The following is a 25,426-nucleotide window of genomic DNA, read 5'->3' on the forward strand; positions in this document are numbered from 1 at the left end:
GCGGATACGAGTGAGCTTACTTCAGCTGTTATTATTCATGTGCCTCTGTGGAAAAACCATCTTTTCCATGTGTGGTTTGTCTGATTGTACACCCGACTCATGTGATTCTTATTAACCCTCAGAGTACAAATAGCCTGATGCTCTGAATAAAGTTGGCTATTGCTTGAAACGTTAGTCCACCTCACTTTTAGGCCCTGCTCTCCCAGGTTCACACCACCAACTAGAGAGGTAAACATTGAATAAGTGAAATCATGGAACGTCCACAAAATAGTGTATAGCCATAAAAATGGGGATGCTGCAGGTGCTAATGAAGATCAGTAGAGGTAGGGAGATAGCCCACCTCCAGACCACATAGGTAGTATATGTGTGATCTGTCTTCAGCCTTCAGCATACCTCCCACAAAAATCAATTGCCATGGTGTATCAAAATTTAAAAAGACAAAAGTAAGGTAGCTCACACTGTAATTCACATCTCTGGCAGCCGAATCACACAACTTTGATGATAGTGTGGACTACATAGTAAGTTCTGGATAGCCTGGGCTACAGAGTTAGACCCTGTTGAGAGAGAGAGAGGAGTGAGAGTGTGTGCTGGAAGCACACACAGTTGTAAGCCTCCCAGTTGGGTGCTGGGAACACTCTGGTCCTCTGAAAGAACAGTAGATACTCTAAGTGCTAAGCCCTCTCTCTAGCTCCAAGATACACACTTTTTGACCTCTTCAATTTTGAAACAGATTTATTCAGCAAAGAAAAGAAGTGAAGACGGAAATAAGAGGCTGGGGGATATAGCTCAGCTGGTACACTGCTTGCCTAGCATGCATGAAGCTCTGGATTCCATTCTCAGCACTCCATAAAACAGTCACGGTGGTACAGGCCTATGATCCCAGCCCCAGTAGGTGGAGGCAGGAGGAAGTTCAAGGCCAGCCTGCCCTACGGGAGACTTGGGGTGGCGGGGAGGTTGCATAATCAAGGAAGTACAAGAGGAAAAGGAAATTAGAGACAGAACTGTTAGGGGTTTGCAAGAAAGATCGGTGGGGCAAGGCATGTGCCATCAAATTGATGACTTGCCTTAGATCCCTGGGCCCCACATGTGAAAGGAGAGTAACCCCCCCCCACACACACACACACATGCTGTCCTCTGACTCCCATGCATGTGCTGGCGTGCACATATCTACCTACATAAACACGTGAATAACAAAATTTTTTAATAAAAGGAAGTTACTAGCAATGGGCTCTTCTCTAAGCTTACTCACTTCATTTCTATATGGGGTGCTGGGATCACCCCAGGGTCACACCAGAAAGCAGTCAGCCACAGAGCTGTACTCCAGGGCACAAACTCTGCCTCTTTAAAAAGTCAGTTTCCACTTTTGTTTACTAAAATCATCACCTCCCGAGTGCTGGGATCACAGGTTTACACCACCAATAAAAATAAAGCGCAGTAGACGAAGGTGGAAGTACAGTACAAAGCACAGAGGCATATTCTGACTGGGAAGCTTATTCTTTAGAAAGTTAGTGGACGGCGTTGGACTGAATGGGTCGGTTTTAGATCTTAGCATTAGTCTTCATAAAGTAAGATCCAATCGTAATTAATAACTAACTGGCTCTGCCAATCCCACAATGCTTGGTGATGTTCACAGGAGCGGAAACGGGGTATTTATTTCTGACATTGTGAAAGGTGGAGCCGCAGCCCTTGATGGCAGGTTGATTCAAGGAGACCAGATCTTGTCTGTGAATGGAGAGGACATGAGACATGCCTCGCAGGAGACAGTGGCCACCATCCTCAAGGTGAGTCCCTACACAGCTTCCGGCCTGGCTGCAGTGAGCGATGTTCACGGAGCTGGCCCAGTCTTCCTGGCCTTGGCTGGATGTTTTTGCTCTGTTCTCACTGGAAATATAATACCTGATGACCAAGAACAGCTTTTTTTTTTTAATTAAGAAAAATTTTTCATTCATTTTACACACTAATCAAAGACCCCCTCTTCCCTCCTCCCCTCCACCCCCAGCCTCCCCCTCCCAACTAAGAGCAGCTTTAACGGAAAGCTATTGTGCTGACTAAGCAGACCAAGGGGACTGCCTGGGGATTCTGAGGTAGTTTCTCCTGCTAGCGGCTGTCCCAGCCGTCCCACTTGTTACCCAGCTCGTGGGACAAAGCGAGCTCTCCTGGAGCATGGAGTCCAGCCCCTCCCCTCTACATTAATCAGACCCAGTTTGGATGCTCGTCCTGACTGGCCTCTCGATTTCACAAATGAAGACAGAGGCACACAGCTCTGCTTGGGTGGGTTGCTCCCACCCTGGGCTCTGGTGAGCTTGTGGAAGTCCGCAGCGCAGACTTCGCAGCTGAGGGGCTTCTGCCTCGTGAGCCTCCTCCTCCTTTGGTTACAACCAGTGGATCTTAAAAGCAGCCGTGGAGGCTTGGCAGACAGATGGGTGTGTTTCAGTAATCAGGGTTCCCGGTACAGACACCTCAGTTACTCTGCAAAGGAGGCCTGGGTTTGTGAACTGTCTCCTGTTGGGTTTCCCACTCTGCTCTTTCCCACTTCTGGACTGTTTTGTTCCTTTTGAGCACTTTCACCAGAAGGGAGACAGAAGGGGAGAAAAGCAGTTGCTCTCAAACCCATTCCGTGCATCAGAAGGGCTCCGGATGAAGAAGCTGCTGGCTTTCTTTCTCTTTCGTTTGGGTTTGGGAGGACTGGTTGGTTACCCTCCAGGAAGCCTCGGCCGCAGAAGACTGGAGGCTGGAGGCCGGCTCTGATGCTGCAGACCGGCTCTGATGCTGTAGACCGGCTCTGATGCTGTAGACCGGCTCTGATGCTGCAGACCGGCTCTGATGCTGTAGACCGGCTCTGATGCTGGAGGCCGGCTCTGATGCTGCAGACCGGCTCTGATGCTGGAGGCCGGCTCTGATGCTGGAGGCCGGCTCTGATGCTGGAGGCCGGCTCTGATGCTGTAGACCAGCTCTGATGCTGTAGGCCGGCTCTGATGCTGTAGACCTGCTCTGATGCTGTAGACCGGCTCTGATGCTGTAGATCATAAATGCCACTGTGTTTCACTTCTCTCTTTTCTTGTCTTCCAAGTGCGTCCAGGGCCTTGTGCAGCTGGAGATTGGGAGACTCCGAGCCGGTTCCTGGGCCTCCTCTCGGAAGACCTCACAAAACAGCCAGGTTGTTGATGTCTTCCCAGCCCACTCACTCACTCACTCACTCTTGGGCACCCGCCGGGGAAGTTGCTCATTTCATAAGCGGTTATTTAGAGATGATGTCTGATGCACCACATAGTCTCAGCACCAGCTTCAGCGCGTGTTCAGAGGTTTGAAATACAAATGAAACGGGATGTGGAAATTCATTAAGCCCACATTTCTCTTTCCTTTATTGCCTCTGAGTGTTTTCTTAAAACCATTTTTCTCTCCCACTATTCTGTATTACCTGTGCACACACGTACACAGCTGTGTTTATTTTAAAAACAGAAAAAAAAAAAAAAGAGGTAACATCTGGTGGCAATTTGACCCTCATTAGCACAACATTGTTCTGTTCATCCAATTAAACATTGCTATAAAGTTAACTTGTGAATAGCCACTCACACATGCTGAAGGCAATTAATGGTGTATTCCTAGGAGAGCCAAGTCTGGGGGTCTCTCTTACGGCAGGGAGGTATTAGTGGGTGACATTTTGTGAGTTAGCAAATATATTTTTTTGCAAGACTGATGTCAGTACCACCTTTTTAATGAAGTATTTTCACGGTAATTGTGTGTGTGTGTTATAATGGCTGACACGCTCAGTCTACCTCTCTTGGCCCCGCTTGGCACATGATTCAGCTGTAGAAACTTGCACGTAGCCCCTAGTCTCTTTGAGGGTTATGGACAGCCCCCCTTCCTGAGGTTGAAGTGTGACTGTTAGTCGTCTTCTGGTGGCCTTCTAGCTCCCCTCTAAGCTGTCCTGGCTTTGTGTCGGCACAGCTGCATCTGCAGAGCTACATCATCTGCAGAGCTGCCGGCTGCTGCTTTGCCTCAGGAATTAGAAAACGGCAAAAAGATGTCCCCGAGGGTCACTGAGATGGTGGGGAAATGCACTTGCTGCCAAACCTGAGTTTAATTCCTGGAACTCTTGTAGAAGGAGAGAAGTGACTCCCAAAAGTTGTCCTCTGACCTCCACATTCATATTATGGCATGTGCTTGTACACACACACACACACACACACACACACACACACACACACACACACGTGTAATAAAAGAATTTTAAATATATATCATTGATCAGACAGGATCATAGACTAGCTGCTTTGACTTCAAGGATCTTCAAAGCGGGCCCAGCAAGATGGCTCAAGGGTTAAGATTACTTGCTGCTCTCCCAAAGGACTCAGGTTCAATTCCCAGTACCTACATGGTGGCTCACAACTGTCTATAACTCCAGTTCTAGGAGATCTGACACCTATACTCACATAGACATAAGCACACATAAATAAAATTTTTAAAAAATCTCTAAAACAATCAAACCTAATCCACACTGTTAAATTTGGACCCGCCCTCCCGTCCCCAGCTTCTATAATTAGCAGCAAACATAGACACTCATAGTGCTGCTTATTCCACAAGTGAAGAGTCAGGGATGCGGTGGAGACTTAAGTTATAGTGGGAGCTGCAGACACACGACAGCAGTCCCAGGCATGCTGCTCCTCTGGTGAAGACCTGTCCATGTCACGTGGTTCCTTTAAGCCTCATTGTACATGGGAGACTAGAGAGAGCGTACTGGACATGAAACTGTGATTCCCACTGGAATATCAGTTGAGGTGGTGGGTAGACTGGGTCTCTGACTCCTGGAGGAATGTATCTAAGTATCGTCATGATTCATAAACTTCACAGTTGAACCCAGGGCATCCCATGCTAGGCAAGTGCTCTACAGACTGAGCCAATCTCCAGCTTTATATCTTGTTTTTCTACATCTTACTTAACTGTAAGTTTGTACAGTGTGGTGTCTGACAGTGGTTGACTGCTGGTTCATAGATTTCTATTCCAAGCATCATATAAACTGGGCATGGTGGCACACACCTACCATCCTAATACCCAGGGAGGCAGAGACAGGGTCCCAAGCATCATATAAACTGGCATGGTGCACACACCTACCATCCTAATACCCAGGGAGGCAGAGACAGGGTCCCAAGCATCATATAAACTGGGCATGGAGGCACACACCTACCATCCTAATACCCAGGGAGGCAGAGACAGGGTCCCAAGCATCATATAAACTGGGCATGGAGGCACACACCTACCATCCTAATACCTAGGGAGGCAGAGACAGGGTCCCAAGCATCATATAAACTGGGTATGGAGGCACACACCTACCATCCTAATACCCAGGGAGGCAGAGGCAGGGTCCCAAGCTCAAGGTCATGCTCAACTAGATAAAGTAATGCATAAATAAGGTAAGACCACATGAGGATACATGGGACCCCTGTGTCACACCAAAGAAAAGTGCGCCTATCCTAAAGTATACAGATATCTACACTCTATATGAAAATGAACTTTAAAAGATGAATTAATTGATGAATAGAAGGTATGTGATAAAGAAAGTGGAGGGCCTGGAGAGATGGTTCAGGTGTTTAGAGCACTTGTTACTCTTTCAGAGGACCTGGGTTTGATTCCCTGCACCCACATCATGACTCATGACCATAACTCCAGTTCTAGGGGATCCAGTGCCCTCTTCTGGCTGCCTCAGGCTGGTGCATTTGGTGCACACACATACATGCAAGCAAAACACGTGTATAAAATAAAAAGAAATTATAGACATCTTATTTTTCAGTTTATTTGTGTTTTTATGAAGGAGTTTTTGTTTGTGCCCAGGGTCAGGATCCTCTGTCTCCACTTCTCTAGATTATATATGTATGTGTGTGTCTTGAAAATGTGGCAGATTTTTAATTATGGGATCTGGGTATGTCTATAATTCTTATTAACATTTCTGCTTCTTTTAAACCTTTCTTATTTAAGAAATATTTAAATGTTTTAAAGCTTCATCAATAGTTAAATAAATGATCACTAAGATGTGGTAGGTATAGCACCTGCCTGCCATGCATGAAGCCCTGAGTTTGATCCTTAGCACCAACCAAAAAAAAAAAAAAAAAAAAATAGCTGAAGCCAGGCATAATGGCACACACTTGTAACTCAGCACTCAGAAAGATCTAAGTTTAAGGCCAGCCTATATTACCTAGAAAGACCCTGTCTCATAAACAAAACACATTATAATTTACCAAATGGTCATAGTGATGTTAGCCTTAGCTTAAATTTTCAGTGCAGCTCGGCCTAGGCTTGATAACTTAGAAAAGTTAGAGATGATACTACCTGCATTAGAAAGGGCCTTTGCAAATGTGTGTGATTTTGGATAGTCAGTAGCTGTCTATAAATCTCAAATATCTATTTAAGTGGAGAAACAGTTAAATAACAGGTCTAGCAGGTTGGATTGAACCATTTCTGATTATGAGACAATGTTTGGGATAAAAAGTAAGATACCCATAAGTCAGCTCTTTCCCCTCCATAGCTGCTGCCTTCTCCAGAAGTCTACTCAGCCACTTTCTACTGATTGAGCTTCATACACTAGGCTAGGCGAGGCATGGGATGTAGTTGGGGTGGCCAGGGGGGTCAGGTTGTTTGCTTCCTCAAAGGACAGGGCCAGTCACTGAAGGCTGTAACACTCTGGCAGCCTAGGAAAATGTCTGATTTCATGTGCAGCAAAAGCAGCTGGAGTTATCTGTTCTTACTGTGACCACGATGCACACGTCTGCAGTGGGGACACAAAGGAGGGGGTGTTTAGATGGGGCTGGGTGGTGCGGGGTGAGCGCAGCAACTAGTTTTCTTTCTTGACTGCTAACCTGGGCCACTGTGGACTCTGATTAAAGATGTGTCTCTGGGGCCATGGTAGTGCCTGCACGCAGGTGACCACAGTGTCTCTTTTTCAGGGGGATCAGCACGGTGCACACGGCAGCTGCCGGCCTGCCTTCGCCCCTGTCATCACTGGCCTACAAAACCTGGTTGGCACAAAAAGGCCTTCTGATCCTCCCCAGAAATGTAAGTTCAAGGCCAGCCCAAGCTACTGAGTGTGGCCTATTTCAGAAGGAGAGGCTGGGGGTGGGAACACAGATCCCATAAGCCACAGAAAAGCAAACACTTAGAGTGCATCAGAAAGTAGATCTCTCTTTTACAGAGAGAACCTGGGAACACTGCAGGTGGCTGGAGCGGGTGAGAAGTGGGTATATCCCGGAGAGCAGAGTGGGCACAGGGGTTTTGAGCTCCTTCTTGGGTAAAGGTTATCTTTGAGTAGAGCAGGAAAATGCACAATGAAACACAAATGTGTTGTTCCCAGCTCTGAGTCACCATGCTCCAGGCCATTGCTGCTGCAGCTTTGGTCAGACCACATCAGGCTGCGACACTGCCCCTGAAGACTCAGTTGGGTCCTGATGCTGAGGAAGGATTTGCCTTGCTTGCTTTGGTTTCTTTCTTGAAGCCCTAGAAGAATGCTCCTGTCTTATGGGAATGTTACATCTTAAGCATGTTACCTCTGATGCAAAAGCATTAGTGAGTGCCCTCTGCTTCTTTCATAGGCACAGAGGTGGGACCAAGGACTGTCGAGATCATCAGAGTAAGTCAGTTACTCTTTTTATGCTCGTTTGTACATTTTCTTCCTGAATGTAATTTATTGGGTTATTTGTTCTTTCAAGTTAGTAAAGTAAATATGTAACAGAAATAGAATTTAAAAAAATAGATTAGCTGGGAGGTGGTGGCGCACGCCTTTAATCCCAGCACTGGGGAGGCAGAGCCAGGCCGATCTCTGTGAGTTCGAGGCCAGCCTGGGCAGAGGCAGGCGGATCTCCATGAGTTCAAGGCCAGCCCGGTCAACAAAGCAAGTTCCAGGAAAAAAAAGCAAAGCTACACAGAGAACTCGAAAAACAAATAAACAAACAAAAAAATAGATTGAAACACATAAGTGACCATTGTGAATATTTTAGTATATCCTTTTCATAATAGTGTGTGTGTGTGTGTGTGTGTGTGTGTGTGTGTGTGTGTGTGTGTGTTTAAATTTCACACAACAAAAGTGTGTTGGACCTTCTCTTGTGCTCATCTTCTTTACCTTGCTGTGTGAACTTGGAGTCATGTCAGTACTCTTGAAAGCACAGAGCATGGTTGTTGCTGGAGGGCTTCTCTCCAGGTTCCCCAAGCCCCGCAGTCCCACAATCCACTTATAAAATAATCACTCAGACGCTTATATCACTTATAAACTGTATGGCCGTGGCAGGCTTCTTGCTAACTGTTCTTTTATCTTAAATTAACCCATTTTTATAAATCTATACTTTGCCACGTGGCTGGTGGCTTACCAGTCTTTACATGCTGCTTGTCATGGTGGCAGCTGGCAGTTTCTCTGACTCAGCCTTCCACTTCCCAGAATTCTTCTCCTCCTTGTCCCGCCTATACTTCCTCCTGCCTGGCCACTGGCCAATCAGAGTTTTATTTATTGACCAATCAGAGCAACAGATTTGACATACAGACCATCCCACAGAACATGGTTGTTACTGGTGATGTGATATCCACTTCACTGTCCAGGTGTGCCTAGAACTTTCTTAATCAGCTTCCTCACATTAAACAAGCTGCATGCTTCTTTTTATTTTTTTAGATTTATTTTTATTTTATGTGTATGAGCATTTTGCCCACATGTAGTCTGTACACTATGTGCATTCCTCTGTACCTACAGAAGCCAGAAGTGGGCCATGGATCCCCTGGAATTGGAGTTACAGATGGTTGTGAGCCACCACATGGATGCTGGGAATTGAACCCACATCCTCTGCAAAAGTGACAAATGCTTTAACTGTTCAACGTCTCTCGAGCCCCTGTGTTTAATATTTACGTTATATAACAAACATTGCTATATTTACATTTTGGCCTATATCATGAATGATCACCTCAGGATTCATTCCTACAAAAGAAGCTATTAGATCCAAAACCATGCTTGGAGCCAGGCTGCAGCTTGGTTGCAGAGCGCTTGGCTAGCATATACGAGGCCATGAGTTCCATCTTGAACGTGGTGGGGCGCTTCTTTTCAAAGGCTGTTAGATGTGGTTGAATTGCTCTTTTGAGAAGATTGTGTGAGGTTTATTCCAGTTCTTACATTTTCAGACACTGATTTTCAGCTCGTGTGTGATATCTGGAATATTAGAAGGTAGACTATAAACTTGAGGCTCAAGAGTCGTAACAGGACTACGGCCCTCTTGTAATCAGTATAACCACCTGCAGTAAGGTGATTCCTGCACAGCTCGGCTCTCTGGATTCAGTCATAGCTTATGCTCTACCACTTACGCTTTGACTGTGTTTATTTGGGGGAGCTGCCAAACAATACTATAGGCTGGGTGTCTTCAGTAGCAGATGCTAGTTTCGCACAGTTTTTAGAGGCTAAAAGTTCAACATTAGGGTTAACTTTCTCTGGGCTCTCCTTCCTGTGGTGGCCTCATGTGACCTGTCCTTTATGTGTTTCCTCGTTCTTCAGTCTCTCCTGTTAAATAGCCTTTCTCATGAGGATTCCTGGTTGGACTGATTTAAAGCTCACCCTAGTGGACTCATTCTAAAGGCTGTCTCAAAATGGAGTCATGTTCTGAGGAACTAGAACTTGGGGCTTCAATATTAAACTTTGATTGGACACAATCCATCTATATAACATCAACTCACTGATCTTTCATTGAGTCAGCCTCAATTTTGCCATCTATAGCATGGGTTTGTAAAAGTAACTCATATTCTAGACCAATATGGATTAAATGCTGAGCCTGCTGCCTCATGCCTGTAATCTCTATGTTTTGGAGGCTAAAAGAAGAGGATTGCCATGAGTTCAAGACCAGCCTGAGCTACATACTCAATTCCAAGCCAGCCTGGCCTACAGAGACCCTATTTCAGAAAACCAAAAATAAATAAATGAGATAAGATATATAGAGTATGTAATTCTGAGTACCCCCTAAAGATCAGAAATGGCATCTGTCCTTCCTGGCTGCAGTTTAGAAAAACTTCCTTGTCCTCTATCTTTCCACCCGAGTGGCAGTTCAGATGCTCTGTGATAAAGGAGGTAAATGCACCAATAGTGTACACAGTTGCAGATAAAACACAAATGGAGCGAAGGCCAAAGTATTCTGAGATTTTGAAAATATGTTATATATCTCTAGCCAGTTCAGTCCTTTCTTTTTACGGGCTTCCATAATAGGCCTGCTCATACCCCCCTGTTCTCACAGGTCCATTCACAGGCTTCATAATAACACATCTCTTGGGAACTAGAGAGATGGTTTAACAGTTTAGAGCATTGGCTGCTATTCCAGAGGACCCGGGTTCAGTCCCCCAGCATTAGTCCGCAAGAGTGTAGAACTCCAGCTGTAGGGCATCTGTAGTGGTTTGACTGAAAATGGTTCTCATTGGCTCATACATTTGGAGTTTAGTTCCCATGTGGTAGAGTATTTAGGATGAATTCAGAGGTGTGGCCCTGTTGAAGAAGGTGTTGTCACTGAGGTGAGCTTTGAGGTTTCAGAACCCTACAGCAGGCCCAGGCCCACCTCTATCTGCTTCGCCAGTGGATAAGATGTAGGCTCTCAGCTACTGCCCCAGGACAGGATCCAAGACCCTCTTCTGGCTTCTTTGGGTCCTGTACACATGTGGTACAGAGGTGTACATGCACCCAAAACACCCATACACAGAAAATAAAAATAAGTTAACATCTCCTGGAATTTTGCACAGAAGGCATTGCCTATTGATCAGTGCATTTAGAAAGTATCAATTGGACACAAATTCTGTGAATCGAGATAAAATCTCCCTGGAAGTGAAGCATTGCAATTATCCTAAATGACAGTTATAGCATGGCATTATACTAATGGTAAGAGAATAATGAATCCTTCTATCATCTAGGATATGGGCTCTGTATGTGATATATGCATATTGCAGCTCACAGGACAACTTGAGGGAATCAGTTCTGACCTTCCACTTCACTGGGACAGGTTCTCTCTAGTTTCTGTAGGTATGCGGCTGCTCCAGTCTCACTGGCCAGGAGCTTTAAGGCACTTCTCTGTTTCTGTCTGCCATCTCACTGTAGGAGTGCTGGGATAACATGAGTTTCAGGGATTGAACTGAGGCCAGGCTTGGGTTTTTATCTTCTGAACTACCTCCATGGCCCTAAGGCAGAATGTTTGGCCTTGCTGATAACATTTTATTTGGTTTGGGCTCTAGAGATTAAAGCATCATGCAGACTAAGGCATGTTCTGCCATGAGCGCCTCTCGGCCCCTACAAGTCTGTTCTTTTTTTTTTTTTTTTTTAAGTCTTTTTAAAAATAATTTATTTATTTTTATTTTGTATGTATTGGTGTTTTGCCTGCATGTATGTCTATGTGAGGGTGTCAGATCTTAGAGTTACAGACAGTGGTATGCTGCCATGTGGGTGTTGGGAATTGAACCTGGGTCCTCTGGAAGAGCAGTCAGTGCTCTTAACCACAGAGCCATCTCTCTAGCTGAGACAAGTCTGTTTTTAAGTTCTCTTCATGTGGACTTTTGGAGGGGCTTTTCTGTTTTCCAGCTTTATTAGGATATAAATGATGATCACTAAGCTATGGAAGGTGTTGTTTCTGTTTTATTTTTCTCACTGTGTAGCTCTGGCTAGCCTAGAACTTGCTATGTAGACCAGAATGGCCTGGAACTCACAGAAATCCATTTGCCTCTGCCTCCAGAGTACTGGGATTATATCCATCTTTGGCTATGAATTTGTTTGTTTGTTTGGTTGGTTGGTTGGTTTTTGTTTTTGTTTTTTGAGACAGGTTTCTTTGTGTATCTCTGGCTGTCCTGAAACCCACTCTATAGACCAGGGTGGCATCAAACTCAGAGATCCGCCAGCCTCTGACTCTTGGAATTAAAGGCATGGACCACCACCACCACCCAGCAGCTATGAATGTTTTTAGATGCTAAGTTTCAACTACAGAAGCTGTGACCATGTAGATCTTCACCTCACAGAGTAGTACTTATGTACCCTGCCTCTGTTGCTGTGTTTCCCCTTGCTGGGGTCCAGCCAGGGGCCTGATACAGACCACTCATGTCTCCATAAAACCGTGTTCCAGTGTTTGCTTTCAACTGTCCTACATGTTCTGAAGAGCCTTAGAGGAGAAGATGGTCACATTTTCCTGCACGGTAACAAGCTTAAGGTTGCATCCTGGACCTCATGAATGTTAAGTTGTGTCTGCCCTGAAGAACAGGGGTGCCTGTGCCTTAGCAGGCAGTCAACCCAGTTCGCTGGAGAGTGCAGTGTCTGTCTGCCTTTGTAGTGATGCAAATCAAAGTTTAATCATCAAAAATGTCACAGGGAAACCCTGTCTCAAAAAATATTAATAATCAAAACTTTTGGTATGCTGGTGGAGGTCTCTTCTACACTTAGTGATCAGCACTGAGCCTGAGAATCCCGTGCATTCATGCTCAGAATCAGGGTCTCTTTCTAACTCTTTCCACTCTGTCTTCTCTTATTATCCAGCAGCCAGATATGCCTGTTTTGCGTTCTTCCAGCACCAAGGATGGGGTTTACATCAGAATGTCAGCAGTTCAGCTACCTTTCCAGCTCCCAGTTTGACCGGGAGTCTCCCTCAGAGCAAAAATGAACACACATGCATGTGCACGTGCGCACATACATATGCACACATACATGTACCCACACACATGCCCACCTGCATGTGCTCACATGCACGTACACTCACAAGTGCATGAGCACCAGCACGCACGCACGCACGCACGCACGCACGCACACACACACACAGTAAAGCTGGAGGCAGTGTGCCCCTGCTGCTGTCAATTCTCCAGATCTCCACTTACCACCCGGTTTCGTGTCTTTCTGTTCCGGAAGCAATGGGCTGTCGTTATCTGCATTTTGACAAAACTTTTCCACTATAGTCAGCAGGAGCGATAGATAGACTTGGTGAGGGTGCCAGCCCGCTAGAACTGCAACTTGTCATTTGTGCCTTCAGTCATTTTAAAAATATTAAGCCTCCCATGATGGGGGGAGGGGCAAGAGCCGGATCTCTGCACAAGGGTCCATCTTTGCAGAGATTTTTGCTACTATTTTACTTCCCTCTCCAAACTGTTGTCACAACAGCGGGCACCCTCCACGATCCTTTGTTTAAGGCAGCCATGCAGCTCTTTTGAAGCCAAGTGTGTTTGTTCACACCCAGAACATGATATGCGTGGCAGTTTAATCATAAACACCATATGAGAACACACTTGCCAAGGCTGCGTCAAATTGGCCGCTCCACTGAGCAGTGAAGGCTTTTGTTTTTTAATTTACTGCTGCTATTGGCTTTTATGGAGCCTCTTCTGTAGGCCAGGATAGCACTAGTTATCTTATTTATACTCAAGTTATCACCATGTACTAGGCAGTCTATTTCCCATCTTGTGCATAAATTGGAGGCTCCCAGAGAGAGACTTCTCTGAGGCCCCAACAGCTACCTGACTTCGCAGGGTGACACAGGCCTTTTTGATGCTCTGCACTCAGCTCCCGTGTTATGCTGGACTTCTCCATTAGGGAGAGTTTCTGTTCAGTGCAATCTGAGGACAGTCTATCTATGCCTATTACTGAAGATGCAGGTGTTCTGTTCTCTCTCTTTTTAGGAGCTCAGTGATGCCCTTGGAATCAGTATTGCTGGAGGAAAAGGAAGTCCTTTAGGAGATATCCCGATATTTATTGCCATGATTCAGGCCAATGGAGTGGCCGCAACGGACCCAAAAGCTTAAGGTAAACGTGAGGGAGGCAATTGGCAGAAAGCTTCCAGCTCCTGTTGCCTGGGGGAGGAGGTTGTAGCCACAGGGACCGTGTTTAAAGTAGGAATTGCAAAAGCGATCAGCAGCCCATGCTGAGGGCAGGCTACATTAGCAAGACTGCAGACCTGAAGTTCATTAAGTCCCTGGACGTGTAAAAATGTTGTTTTTATCAAAGCGTCAAGGTAAAAGAGGAACTCACAGCTTCTTCCAAACCTCTTGAACCCTTTTAGCATGTTATTTACCCAAAATTGGTTTTTAATTCAGATTTGATCTTGGAATCTTCCACCCACCGAAAGTATCAACACTTTTATGATTTTTTTTTTTTTCCTGTTGTCCCTTAATCTTAACAGAGGTATAAAAATTAAGCAGAAAATACTTGGCTTCTTTATCAGAGCTTCATTGAACAGCTAATTTGTGCAACCCACTCTTAACTGGTGAGTGGATGTATAAAACACCACTACTACCAAAATACAAAAGTGACCTGCAGTGCCTTTTAGTAATCAAATCTGACCCCCTTCTTGTTTCTCTGATTGGGCTGCATTTGGGGAAAGGCATAAAAATCCCCCACGCTCCACAAGAGCCAGCCCTCAACAACAAGGCAGATGGGAAATACAACTTACGAAGAGTCTTAGGCATTCTTCTCAAATTTAATTTTTCCTAATGATAGTGATTTTCTCCCACTTTTGTCCTTCCAGGTTGGAGATCGGATTGTGAGCATTAATGGGCAACCTCTGGATGGACTGTCTCACACAGACGCTGTTAATCTCCTGAAGAATGCCTTCGGGCGCATTATCCTGCAGGTATTGCGATCAATGGAGAACCAGCTGGGAGAGGCAGATAAGTGGCGGCAGAAAAGACAGCAAAGCGTCACTGGCAGTCGGCATCGCCACCCAGCAGGCGGCTTGCTGATGGGAATTATGAAGGTTGAAAGCGAGAAATTATTATTTTTATTCAGAAATTCTTTAATGCCACCCATACAGGCATGAGCAGGATTATATGAAAGTATAACAAGGGGAGAAAAATTACTCTCAGCTTCATGTGATAAATCAACAAGGCTTTTAGCTTCCAGCATTCTTTTGTAAATTGAGGTTTGCGAGGACTAGGAAATGATTTCCTTTCTTACATCCAAAGACTGGTACTGGGCAGCCCAAGCACTGTTTCCTGTCCCTTTGAAGGCAGAGAAAAATGCTCTTTCTCTGACGCTCTGAATGGTTGCCAGCACCCTGCAACTCTTCCTGCCTAGTAGTCATCAATTAAGGCAGACAATTATCGATCAGCTGTGGCCCCATGAGGACTGTCCAGAGGAAGAGGGAAATAGAGGAGGAAGTCAGAGCAAAATGGGCTGTTAATTTCCCCTCCCTCCGTTTCTGCCCGTGTCTCTAAGATTGATGCCCTGCAGAGACATGAGAGGCACATGCTGGCAGTGACTCTCACTAATGAGTGACCCTAAAATGAAGGATTATAATCACCATACTTCCGAAGAGGTAGTAGAAGATGATTTATAGGTAAAAAGAATAAAACCCGCAGCCAGCACTCAGATAATCCTAGTCTTAGAATAAGAAGATTGAATGGAAGAACCATGACATTGGAGAGAAGTGATTTCTGGTGCTTAGCTCGGAGACCTCAGGGGTCTGGGTCCAAAGTATCAGAGCCGTTAACAAGGTAAAGAGCCCTCGGCACACGTGATGGGGCTCATGAAACACTGTGGTTTCAAACAAGAGGCCGAATATTATTTGGGTCCTTACGCGTCCGCTGCATGCCAACCAAAACAGCGCGTGAGCAGCCTTGGCCCTGCTCCCTCGGCTGCGTGCGGTCCTCGCTTAGGATGGAAGTGCCGCCCGGCCGTAGTTATTCACGCTCCTGCTCCATCTGGTTGCCCATCCTTCCGTGCCGCTGACCCCTTATCACCGGTCTCAGCTGCTCGCCACAGGGCATGCTCTGAGAGGAGAGCCTCAGTGGGAACTTGAACAAGAGAACGGGGCTTTCTCCTAGTGTCTGGTGGTACTGGTGTTCTTACACACTGACGAAATTCACTCAGCAGCTCCACCTTCTTCACAAGGAAACATGACACAAACTGGACCTGAGATGTAGCGCCCGGTAGACTTGACGGAGCATGCACAAAGCCCTGGATTGAGTCCCAGCACCCCTCCACCCCACCCCCTAAAAAGACAAAGTGGAAAAGTATAATATTAACTACAATTTAAAATTACCTTTGTAAGACATGGCACCTCTCAGTAATGGGGCCTGGCCAGGAGGATCCAGAGTTCAAGGCCATCCTTGGCTGCATAATGGGTTCAAGGCCACCTTTGGCTACAGAGTGAGTTCAAAGCCAGCCCTGAGCAACTTGAGTCCCTGGTTCAAAAAAAACCAAGCCAACAAAAACTTAGCTTTTAGAAGCTTAGTTTGGTGACCATGTCTATAATCCCACATCTCAGGAGTTCAAGGTCAGTCGTGGTGCTATAGAAAGTTAGAAGCTAATTTAGACTGCTTAAAACCTTGTCTCACAGAAACAAAGTTCACAAAGGTGACACTTCATTCTAGTTCAATTGCTCCTGCCAGCGTACTTTTTAGAAATATTTCTTATAAAGGGCCTGGGGAGATGGCTCAACAGTTAAGAGCATTGGCTGCTCTTTCAAAGGTCCTGGGATTGATTCCCAGCACCCATGTGGTGTGGTTCACAGCTTCTGTAACTCCAGTTCCTGGGGCCTCTGATGCCCTCTTCTGGCCTCCTTTGGCATTACATGCACTTGGTATACAGACACCCGCAGGCAAAAGGCCCATACAAATGAAATGGAAAAAATTAATGTTTTCAAATTTTATTTAAAAAATTTTGTATAAAGTGGCAAGTACACTTTTAATTGATTTCAGATAAAAGCTATAGATACTTCTGCCCACTCTGACAGAGAGCTGCTTTTGTTTGATTTAGTTTATTGTTTCAGACACAGTATCTCAGTATATCCCTGGCTATTCTGGGATCCTTCTGCCTCAGCCTCCCAGTGCTGGGATTACAGGACTGTGCCACCCTGGCTTACTCACTGTTAAGAGCCTGTTTGTGAAAGGGGCCCTTTTTTTTTTTTTCCTTTTTCTGTTTTAAGAAGGAAGTAACAACTGATTTCAAGGTGTTCTGCCTTGCAAATCATGTTACTTGCTGTTTTCATTTGCTCTCTGAACAGATCATCGGACCCTCTGAGGAGTCCACAGTGGAGGTATTCACATTAAAGAACATGGAGCTTTCAAGCTTAGCAAGGTCCCCTCTCAAGTGCCTTCCGGTCACATGGTGTTCATTTGAATTAAAACAATGTGCAACGTAGTTGTGTGGCAGCTGACTCACCACTAGGCAATTATTTTTATTATCAGCTAGACCTTTGGCAGGGAAGTAGACAAGGCCAGGTAATTGTGCCTGGTGATATGGAAAAGAGAAGTGTGTATGTATGGTTTGTGTATGTATGTGTGCAGGCCAAAGCTCATTCCTCAGCTGAATTCCACCTTCAGCAAGCCCCAGCCTGTCTCCACCTCTCCAACATGGGGATTATAGGCACACGCCCTACTTCTTGCTTTCTATGTGGATGCCAGAGAGTCAGCTCAGGTCTTCATGCCTGAGAGGCAAGCCCTTTACTACGGGGCCATCTCTGCAGCCCATGGCAAAGACCCACTGTGAGTGTCTCACGCAAAGCACTGTTGGCCCAGGAAACATCACACCCGGGGTCAGCACTGAGAGTGGAGGACCAGGAGGCAGCTGACACTTCTGGAAGCTGACATCTCTAAGTATAAGAAGGGGTGGATGGCTCATGTAGATGTAACCAACTGTCTTATTAAATAAGAAACACAGAACCAATGCAAAGAAGAAAACCAAGAGATCAGAGCTAAGAGCCTTACCCGCCTGGAGCAGCTAGCCTCTTTAGCCAAGAGACCTCTCCGAAAGAGACCTACTTCCTGTGCTTTTGTCTTTATATAGACTTTCTGTTCTGCCTTCTCATTGGCTGTAAACCCAAACACATGACTGCCTCGTCACTGCCTGTATGTACAGCCCTCCAGGTCTTCTATGGTATTGAGATTAAAGGCGTGTGTCTCCAATGTTGGCTGTATACTTGACCACACGGAGATCTACCTAGCTCTGCCTACCAAGTGCTGGGATTAAAGGTGTGCGCCACCACTGCCACGCTCTTGTTATGGCTCTAATAGCTCTGACCCCCGGGCAACTTTATTTATTAACATACAATTAAAATCACATTTCAGTACAAATAAAATACCACCATAGGCTCTGCCTCTGAAGGCTGGTTGGTGGCTGCTTCTTGACAAGTCCAGACTGAGCAGCCAAGCTTGACTAGGCTGTTAGGAGTGCTTCTAAATGTTCCTAATTTAATTCGCTTCTTCTAATTAGAGAATTTGTCCTGCTCAGTTCTTTTGCATATAGAATGACTATAAAACTTTTTAATCCATATTCTCTGCTAGAAAAAAGGTTTTTGTTTTAAGGTTTATCTTATTTTTTTACTTAGGGGTGTGTGTGTGTGTGTGTGTGTGTGTGTGTGTGTGTGTGTGTGTGTGTATGTGTGTGTGTGTATATGTATGTCTTCATGTCAGTGTGAGTAAATGCTACATGTCTTCAAGTGCCATGGAGGCCAGAAATGGGCATCAGATTCCTTGCAGCTGGAGTTACATGCAGTTGTGAGCTACCTGGTGTAGGTGCCAGGAACTGAACTCAGGTCCTCTGAAAGAACAGCAAGCCCTCTTGACCACTGAGCCATCTTGTCAGTCCACTAGAAAAAAAATCCTTTTTGTTTCTAATTTTCAACCTTTCTTTGAGGACATGGAGGGGTAGGGGAGCATGTCAGGCATTTCTATCAGAAATTTTTGGAGATGGCCTTGGTAGATGGGTAGATTGAGGCAGCATTAATTAAACAGATAACCCAGACTGGCTTCACTATGCAGCTAAGGCTAGCCTTGAACTCCTGATCTCAGTGTCCCATCCTCTTTTGTTCAGGATAATGTGTCCTTGATGGCATTGTACTTTTAGGGACACTGGTGTGGGGAGGCCAAGCAGCCTCATAGCCAAGGGAGTATGTCACACATGCTCAGTGCTGGAAATGAGGGCAAACTGAAGCCACTTGGACTTTCCAGTGTTGACACCCCATTGCCTGACACAGTGCACTTATTAAATACTGGTTAGATACATGAATCAAAATGGAAGAGATGGATCACAGAGCCTAGGAACAAGTTGGAGATCAGAAGAAAGTCTTTAACTCAAAGAGACAATAATTCAGAGATTATATACAAAGTCGTTCTTTGGGTCGCCCTTCACGGGAGTTCTCCAGATCTTGTAGAACTGTAAGAGGCCCCAATGGTAGAAGAGATATTAAGATAGCATAGAGAAAGAGTTGGAGATGTGGTTCAGCTGAAGAGACTTGCCCTGGGTTCAATCCATAGTACAAACCATGGGTGAGGGAGAGTGTTGGTTTTACACAGCGCTGTTTTACCCTGCCAGGAAAAGTCACGAGGCACAATGAAGCAGAAGGGAGGAACAGGAAAGGATGTGATCAGGCCTGTTTGAAAGACTTGTGTGGAGAGGGGAGAAGAAGTGGGGAGAGGTCTGTGGCCGGCGTTTTATGGATTCCCCTGCACATGCACGTATGGCCTCACATAGCTATGCCACGTATGCGCATAGATTGTGTGATCACGCCGCTGCATGCAAATTACATGACCACGCAGCGCATGTAGGGCATAAAGCTCTTTGTTTGGCTACTGAACAGCCCATGTGTGGTCATTGTAGCAACAGAGAGCAAGGAGACCAAGGGATTAAGCCAAGAAATCTAATGTCCAACCAGTAGAAGTTGTAAACAGGAACACAGAGTTGAGAGAGGAGAAAAAAAAAAAGAAAGAAATTTAAAGACCCATTAATCAGTGCAAATATTAAATAATAAAAGAATAATACCTTCCCAGGCTTTACATTTTTTCAAGAGAAAAGTACTTGCTAGCAAGGCATTTAAATGACACTGGCTTTTTTGAAATCAGTCTTCTGAGAGAATTACCTTAAGGTATACTCCAACAAATGAACAGAATAAAACAGAAGAGACCAAAGTCCTGGACACATTACAGTCTCTGGCAGATTACAGAGAGCAGTCTGGCCAGCTGGAACAGGAGGAGGAGCACATCAAGAGAAACTCCTCTGAACCAAAGAGGGAAAAGAGAGAGGGAGGCGGTTCCGTGGGTGAGGCACTTGCCATGCAAGCCCGATGGCCTGAGTTCCATCCCGGCTGCCACACCTGAAGGAGGGAACAGGCTCGTGGAAGTTGTCTTCTGACCTCCACACAGTAAAATAGTAAAAATAAAATTAAAAGGGGGAAAAAGAGGGACTGAGTATCAAATGTATGTAACTGTCCTGGAAGTTTGAGGTGAAGTGGAAAATGTAAAGCTGATCTAATTTTTAAAAAAAATATGTGTTAACTATGTACTCTGGAAAATAAATTCACACCATAATCGAGGAAACATTAAAGTATAAGAGGTAGTAGGCTCAGTAAGAATGGCATTTAGAGGCAGGCTAATCCTAGCGCTCAGGAGGCAGAGGCAGGTGATCTTTGTGTTTTTGAGGCCAGCCTGGTCTACAGAGTGAGTTCCAAGACAGCCAGGACTACACACAGAAAATCCCTGTCTTGAAACCCGCTCCCCCGCCCCCCCCAAAAAAAAGAATATCATATAAGTAATGACCTTCAGGACTGTTCTGTCTCATTTTGTTATTGTTGTTATAGGACAAGTTCTTGTCATATAGCCCAGGCTACCCTCAAACTCGAATATAAGTCAAGGAAATCTAGTTCTGGAGGTCCCAAAGAACCATGGGTGGCCACTTGCCTCAAATGTTGAGAATAGAGACAAGGGATGGTGAATGCCAGGAAGGAACTTGTTTTCAGTCTGGCCACACTGGATGTCTTCAGGTGGCCCCCACCCACACCCCCCATGGAGGGTACAAGGCTGAAGTCAAGGGGGGTTGTGTAGTTCAGTCATGGTTGGGTCGTTCTGGTTGATCATTGTCCTAGGCCTGGCCATCCAGTCTTATCTGGACAAGGAAGTCACCACTGCTAGGGGCAGTTTTGATCTGCTTCACAGGATGTTTGTCTGTTGGACTTATGGTGCTGGAATCCCAGGAGAGAATGACACAGAGAAAGAAAGCAGATGACAAGATGGAGTTTGTTAGGACAACTTCAGGTTTAGAGCAAAGATTAGAGACTTCTAGGTTCCACTCTGGAACAGGAAGTTGTAAAACCTGGTAGTCGGTGATGTGTTGATTACGATGTCTCCTGCACATCTTGCAAATACCTTTGCTATTCTTATCTGGTGCCTTCAGCCTTGAAAGGGGAGGCTGCAAGAGGAACATCCTTAAATGATTAACATGTCTACTGTACAGAGGTGAACAGGAATCTGACCCAGAGTTGAAGGTAGCAGAGGAAACGATGGAAAAGGAAGCTGAGAGGGGAAGCTTGGGCAGTTCCTCTTCGCTTCTCCAGCCCTCATTTTACACCCGGCTTGGAGCAGGGGCAGCTGCACCTCCTTACACTATTAAACAAGTACATGCCAAGAGCCTGGTGCAGGAAACGGGAGGCACGTGAGGGCATGGTACTTCAGTGGAAGGATCAGAGGGTTCCAAGCTTTTGTCATCCACACAAGGACATGATTAGATGTTTTAAAAGCTTGTCAGCCAGGAGTGGTGGCATGTTCAGGAGGCTGAGGCAGGCAACTCACCACAAACCAGGGCTAAAAAGCCTGGGCTAACGGAGTGAGTTCAAGGTCAACCTAGGACCAACCTAGGCTACGTACTCTACGTACCTTGTTTCAAAATGCCAATTGACTAATTTGGTTAAATCAGCGAATAGAAGTCAAATTATGTTATTTAGGAATATGGAAGCAAATACTGAAAGAAAAGAGTTGTAAGTACTGGAGAAAGAGGGGTGGAAGCTTTCATTAAGTGCTGGTGGGTGATGCTGACTCTTATATTTTTATTTATTTTGTGTGTGTGTGTGTGTGTGTGTGTGTGTGTGTGTGTGTGGTCAGAGGACAGTGGGCAACAGTCAGTTTTCTTCTTCTTCCATGCAGGTCCTAGGGATGCAAATTCAGCTTGCCAGACTTGCTGGCAATCACCTTTATCCACTGAGCCCAAGTCTGACTGTTGGGGGGTGGGGGCAGGTTGAGATGGGGTCTCTCTGTGTAGTGCTGGCCTTAAACTCACAGAGATTCCTCTGCCTCTGTCTCCTGAGTGCTGAGATTAAAGGCCTGTGCTGCCATGCCTGGCCCAAGTTTGGCTTTTAAAATCAAGTAACATACATGGGGAACATTTTTTTTTTAACTGATTGGGTTTTGTTTTTTGTTTGTTTTTTTTTTTTTTTTTTTTTTTTTTTGGTTTTTTTGTTTGGTTTTTTGGCTTTTGTTTGGTTTTGGTTTTGTTTCAGATTTTTGAGATAGGATCTCACTATGTAGCCCTAGCTAGCCTCTGCCTGCCTCTGCCTCCTGATTGCTGGGATTAAAGGCATGAGTCACCATACCTGGCCTTAAAGTCACTGGAAAATATTAGAACTACAGCATATGTGTTAAAAACATAAAATGCTCAGCTTGGTAGAATACATCCCAGCACTTTAACCCCAGCACTCAGGAGGCAGAACAGAAATAAGTGATTTCTGTGAGTTAGAGGCCAGCCAAGGCCACATGGTAGGAACCTGTCTCAAGGAAGGGAGGGAGGGAGGGAGCGAGGGAGGATGGATGGATATAAGAAGTGTAACTCAATGTATAGAGTCCTTGACTGACATGGACAAGGCCCTAGGTTTGATTCCAAACATTGCTACATATACATATATACATACATTTAGGTGCATAAATATATGAACATATATGTTAAGTAAAATAATCTGACATACTTCATTTTCATCTGTTCGAACTTAAAGTCAGTAGCCATCATCAAGCTGATAAATTTTGGGCTTGCAAGATGGCCCATGGGATAAAGACACTTGCTGCCAAGCCTGATGAGCTGAGCTTGATTTCCAGGACACATATGGTCGAAGGAGAGAACTGACTCCCTCAGGTTGTCCTCAACTTCCATACACATACCATAGCATATATGATGCCTACACAATAAATAAGTCAAGAATAAATTTTAGAATGGATGATAAATTCCATCACCAGGGAGGTACATGCAGGAGATCACAAGTTCAAGGCCACCCAGGACTAATAATAAGATACTGTCCAAAAATACCAAGGGCTCCACCTGAGGCAGACACCTAGGAGATGTTGCTCACATTCAGTGGGTTGCTGGGCATGCTGATTAAGTTGAAGGACACGAACTTGGGTATGCGGGTGTGGCATGTGAGAAGTCCTGGATTGGAGGGAAATCAGGTGGAAGAGGGAGGAGAGAGTGAGTGTGGGAATGAATGGGTGCAGTGGGGGAGGGGAGAGTACATGTGGGAATGAATGAATGGGTGCCGTTGTTAGTTTGGTCCAGAGCAAGCTCACCCAGGGCTGGGTTTCTGGCAGATTTGTTCTAGAGTACCGAGCAAGCAGCCAAGACGTGAGTATAGTTAAAGGGTGTTTGTGAAGCCTACACATGATGCCACGGGAGCTTCTGACAATGCAGGAAAAGACAAAGAGCTGTGGAACGTGCCTCCCGCAGTCTAGAAGGTTCCTCTGTGGCACACCTCCAGGACTCAGTGGGGCACAGGGGAGAGTCTCACTTTCATTATAATATCTTAGGTGTGAGGTCCGGGAATGACAAGATGCCTTTTGATAGCATAGAAATTGGCTTGGGGTGCAGCTTGGAATTCCTGCCTAGCAAACATGAGCCATGGGGCCCTGGTTTTAATTCCTGAGACTAGAAAAATACAATTAAAAAAACCCTTGGAGATTAGTATTCTAAAGGTGACTTTAGGGGTGTGAGCCACTAGAGGGCACTATGTTCAGCAGCCACCCTTAGATTTTTATTGTTTAAGAAGCCTAAAAATTAGTATGTCAAGAAAGTCATTGTCAGTGAGTTCTAGGTAAGCACTTTCTGCTACTTCAGATTGTAGCAAGGCCAGTTCTGGGCTTTTGTGGATCTTTAGGATGCCCACTTTCTCGAGGTCGCCTTGGCCTCACAGCCTCTGTCTACTTTCTGCACATCTGCACCTCTGGATCGAGGATGCAGGCTGGGTGTGGATGCTGAGTTTTATATCTTACACCAAAACTATCTGGGCCCTGACAAATCTAAGGGCTGATAGTGTTCCCTTGCAGGATTAGATGCTCAGGAAAGGCTCACGCAAAGAGCATGGGCTTGTGTGCTGTATAACAGTCCACGTTCCCAGAAACTGTTTGACTTCTCAGTTCTCCAAGACATAATCCCCCAAACCTTTTATTTATTTATTTATTTATTTATTTATTTATTTATTTATTTATTTATTTATTTAGTCTTGGTTTTGTTTGGTTTTTAGTTTTTCGAGACACAGATTCTCTGTGTAGCCCTGGCTGTCCTGGAACTCGATCTGTAGACCAGACTGACCTGGAACTCACAGAGATCCACCTGCCTCTGCCTCCCGAGTGCTGGGATTAAAGGCGTGAGCCACTGCCACCGAGGTGGGGGCTGGGGGCTCCAAACCTGTTTTTTAAGAAGAGCTACCTACCCATCTTGTGGTCCATGCAATAAAAACATACACAAATGACTCAACTAGAAAGTTTAATTGAATATTGACCTCCCACTGAACGTAATGCTGCAGTTGAATTCAGCTCTCCTTTTAAGTCCTTTAGTGCCACCCCAGCAGCTGCAGCACAAGCCAGTTTGACTGATGAAAGAACCCTCTCTCAAGGAGAAGGGCTGGAGAGGTGAATGCCGATAAAGAAACTGGAGGAATTGCAAGATGAAAGAGAAATGCCATTGGACAGGGAACCACAGTGAAGGAGCAAGGCATTTGGAGGGGGAAAGACGGAGTGGGATGTGAGTGCCGTGGGAGGGGGGAACACAGACTGACCAGAAAGAGCCGTGGGAGGGGGAAAGACAGAGTGAGGTGTGAGTGCCGTGGGAGGAGGGAACACACACGGACGGGTAGGAGCAGTGGGAGGGGGGAACATGGTTATTGGCTCATCTTCCAACCACGTGGCTAGCGCCGCTGACTGTTCTTCAGGTCTGGGGGACAGGGCATCTTCCCTAGCCTCCTGTCCCCCAGCTTGCCTCCTTGAGATGGTTGCATGCTCCCCTCCTCTCCCTTCCTGTTGGTAGCCTCCCAGGTCTCTGTGGGTGGGCAGGTCTGTGTTTCCACTTCCTTCAGCAGGTGGGTCTTCTCGGCTTCCATGGCTGCTCCTCTTCTCCTTGCCTTCCCTGGATGGGTCTCCTCTTCCTTGGAAGGACAGGTCTCCCCACCTCTTCCTTCCTGTTGGGAGTTCGGGGTGGGCAGGTCACATACTTCTCTTCTTGGCCTCTACCTCCTTGGAGAAGTTGGAAGTCTTCCTTCAGGCCCCTGGGCTGCTCTGCCTCAGGCCTGTAATTACTAAGTGTTTAATAATAACTACACCTGGACGGGGATACAAAATACTTCCGTTAAATGTCCAGTGAAAAATGCACTTGCTGAGTAAGGTAGCTCTGCTAAATATAATAGTTCACCCCTGTCGGCCAAGAATTCCGCCTTTAGTCTCCCAC

At 45.7% G+C, this 25,426-nt stretch overlaps 1 protein-coding gene across 1 annotated transcript in view; it reads left to right on the plus strand.

The window, feature by feature from the left end:
- The window catches only part of Patj (PATJ crumbs cell polarity complex component), a 332,069-nt gene that overhangs the window by 287,868 nt on the left and 18,775 nt on the right, over positions 1–25,426 (plus strand). The window contains 7 exon segments of the mRNA XM_028870280.2: positions 1,634–1,781; positions 3,071–3,157; positions 6,939–7,047; positions 7,581–7,618; positions 13,639–13,743; positions 13,745–13,762; positions 14,484–14,588. Of these exon segments, the coding sequence (XP_028726113.1) occupies positions 1,634–1,781; positions 3,071–3,157; positions 6,939–7,047; positions 7,581–7,618; positions 13,639–13,743; positions 13,745–13,762; positions 14,484–14,588 (610 nt within the window).

This window comes from Peromyscus leucopus, chromosome 2, assembly GCF_004664715.2.
Source record: "Peromyscus leucopus breed LL Stock chromosome 2, UCI_PerLeu_2.1, whole genome shotgun sequence".
Taxonomy (NCBI): domain Eukaryota; kingdom Metazoa; phylum Chordata; class Mammalia; order Rodentia; family Cricetidae; genus Peromyscus; species Peromyscus leucopus.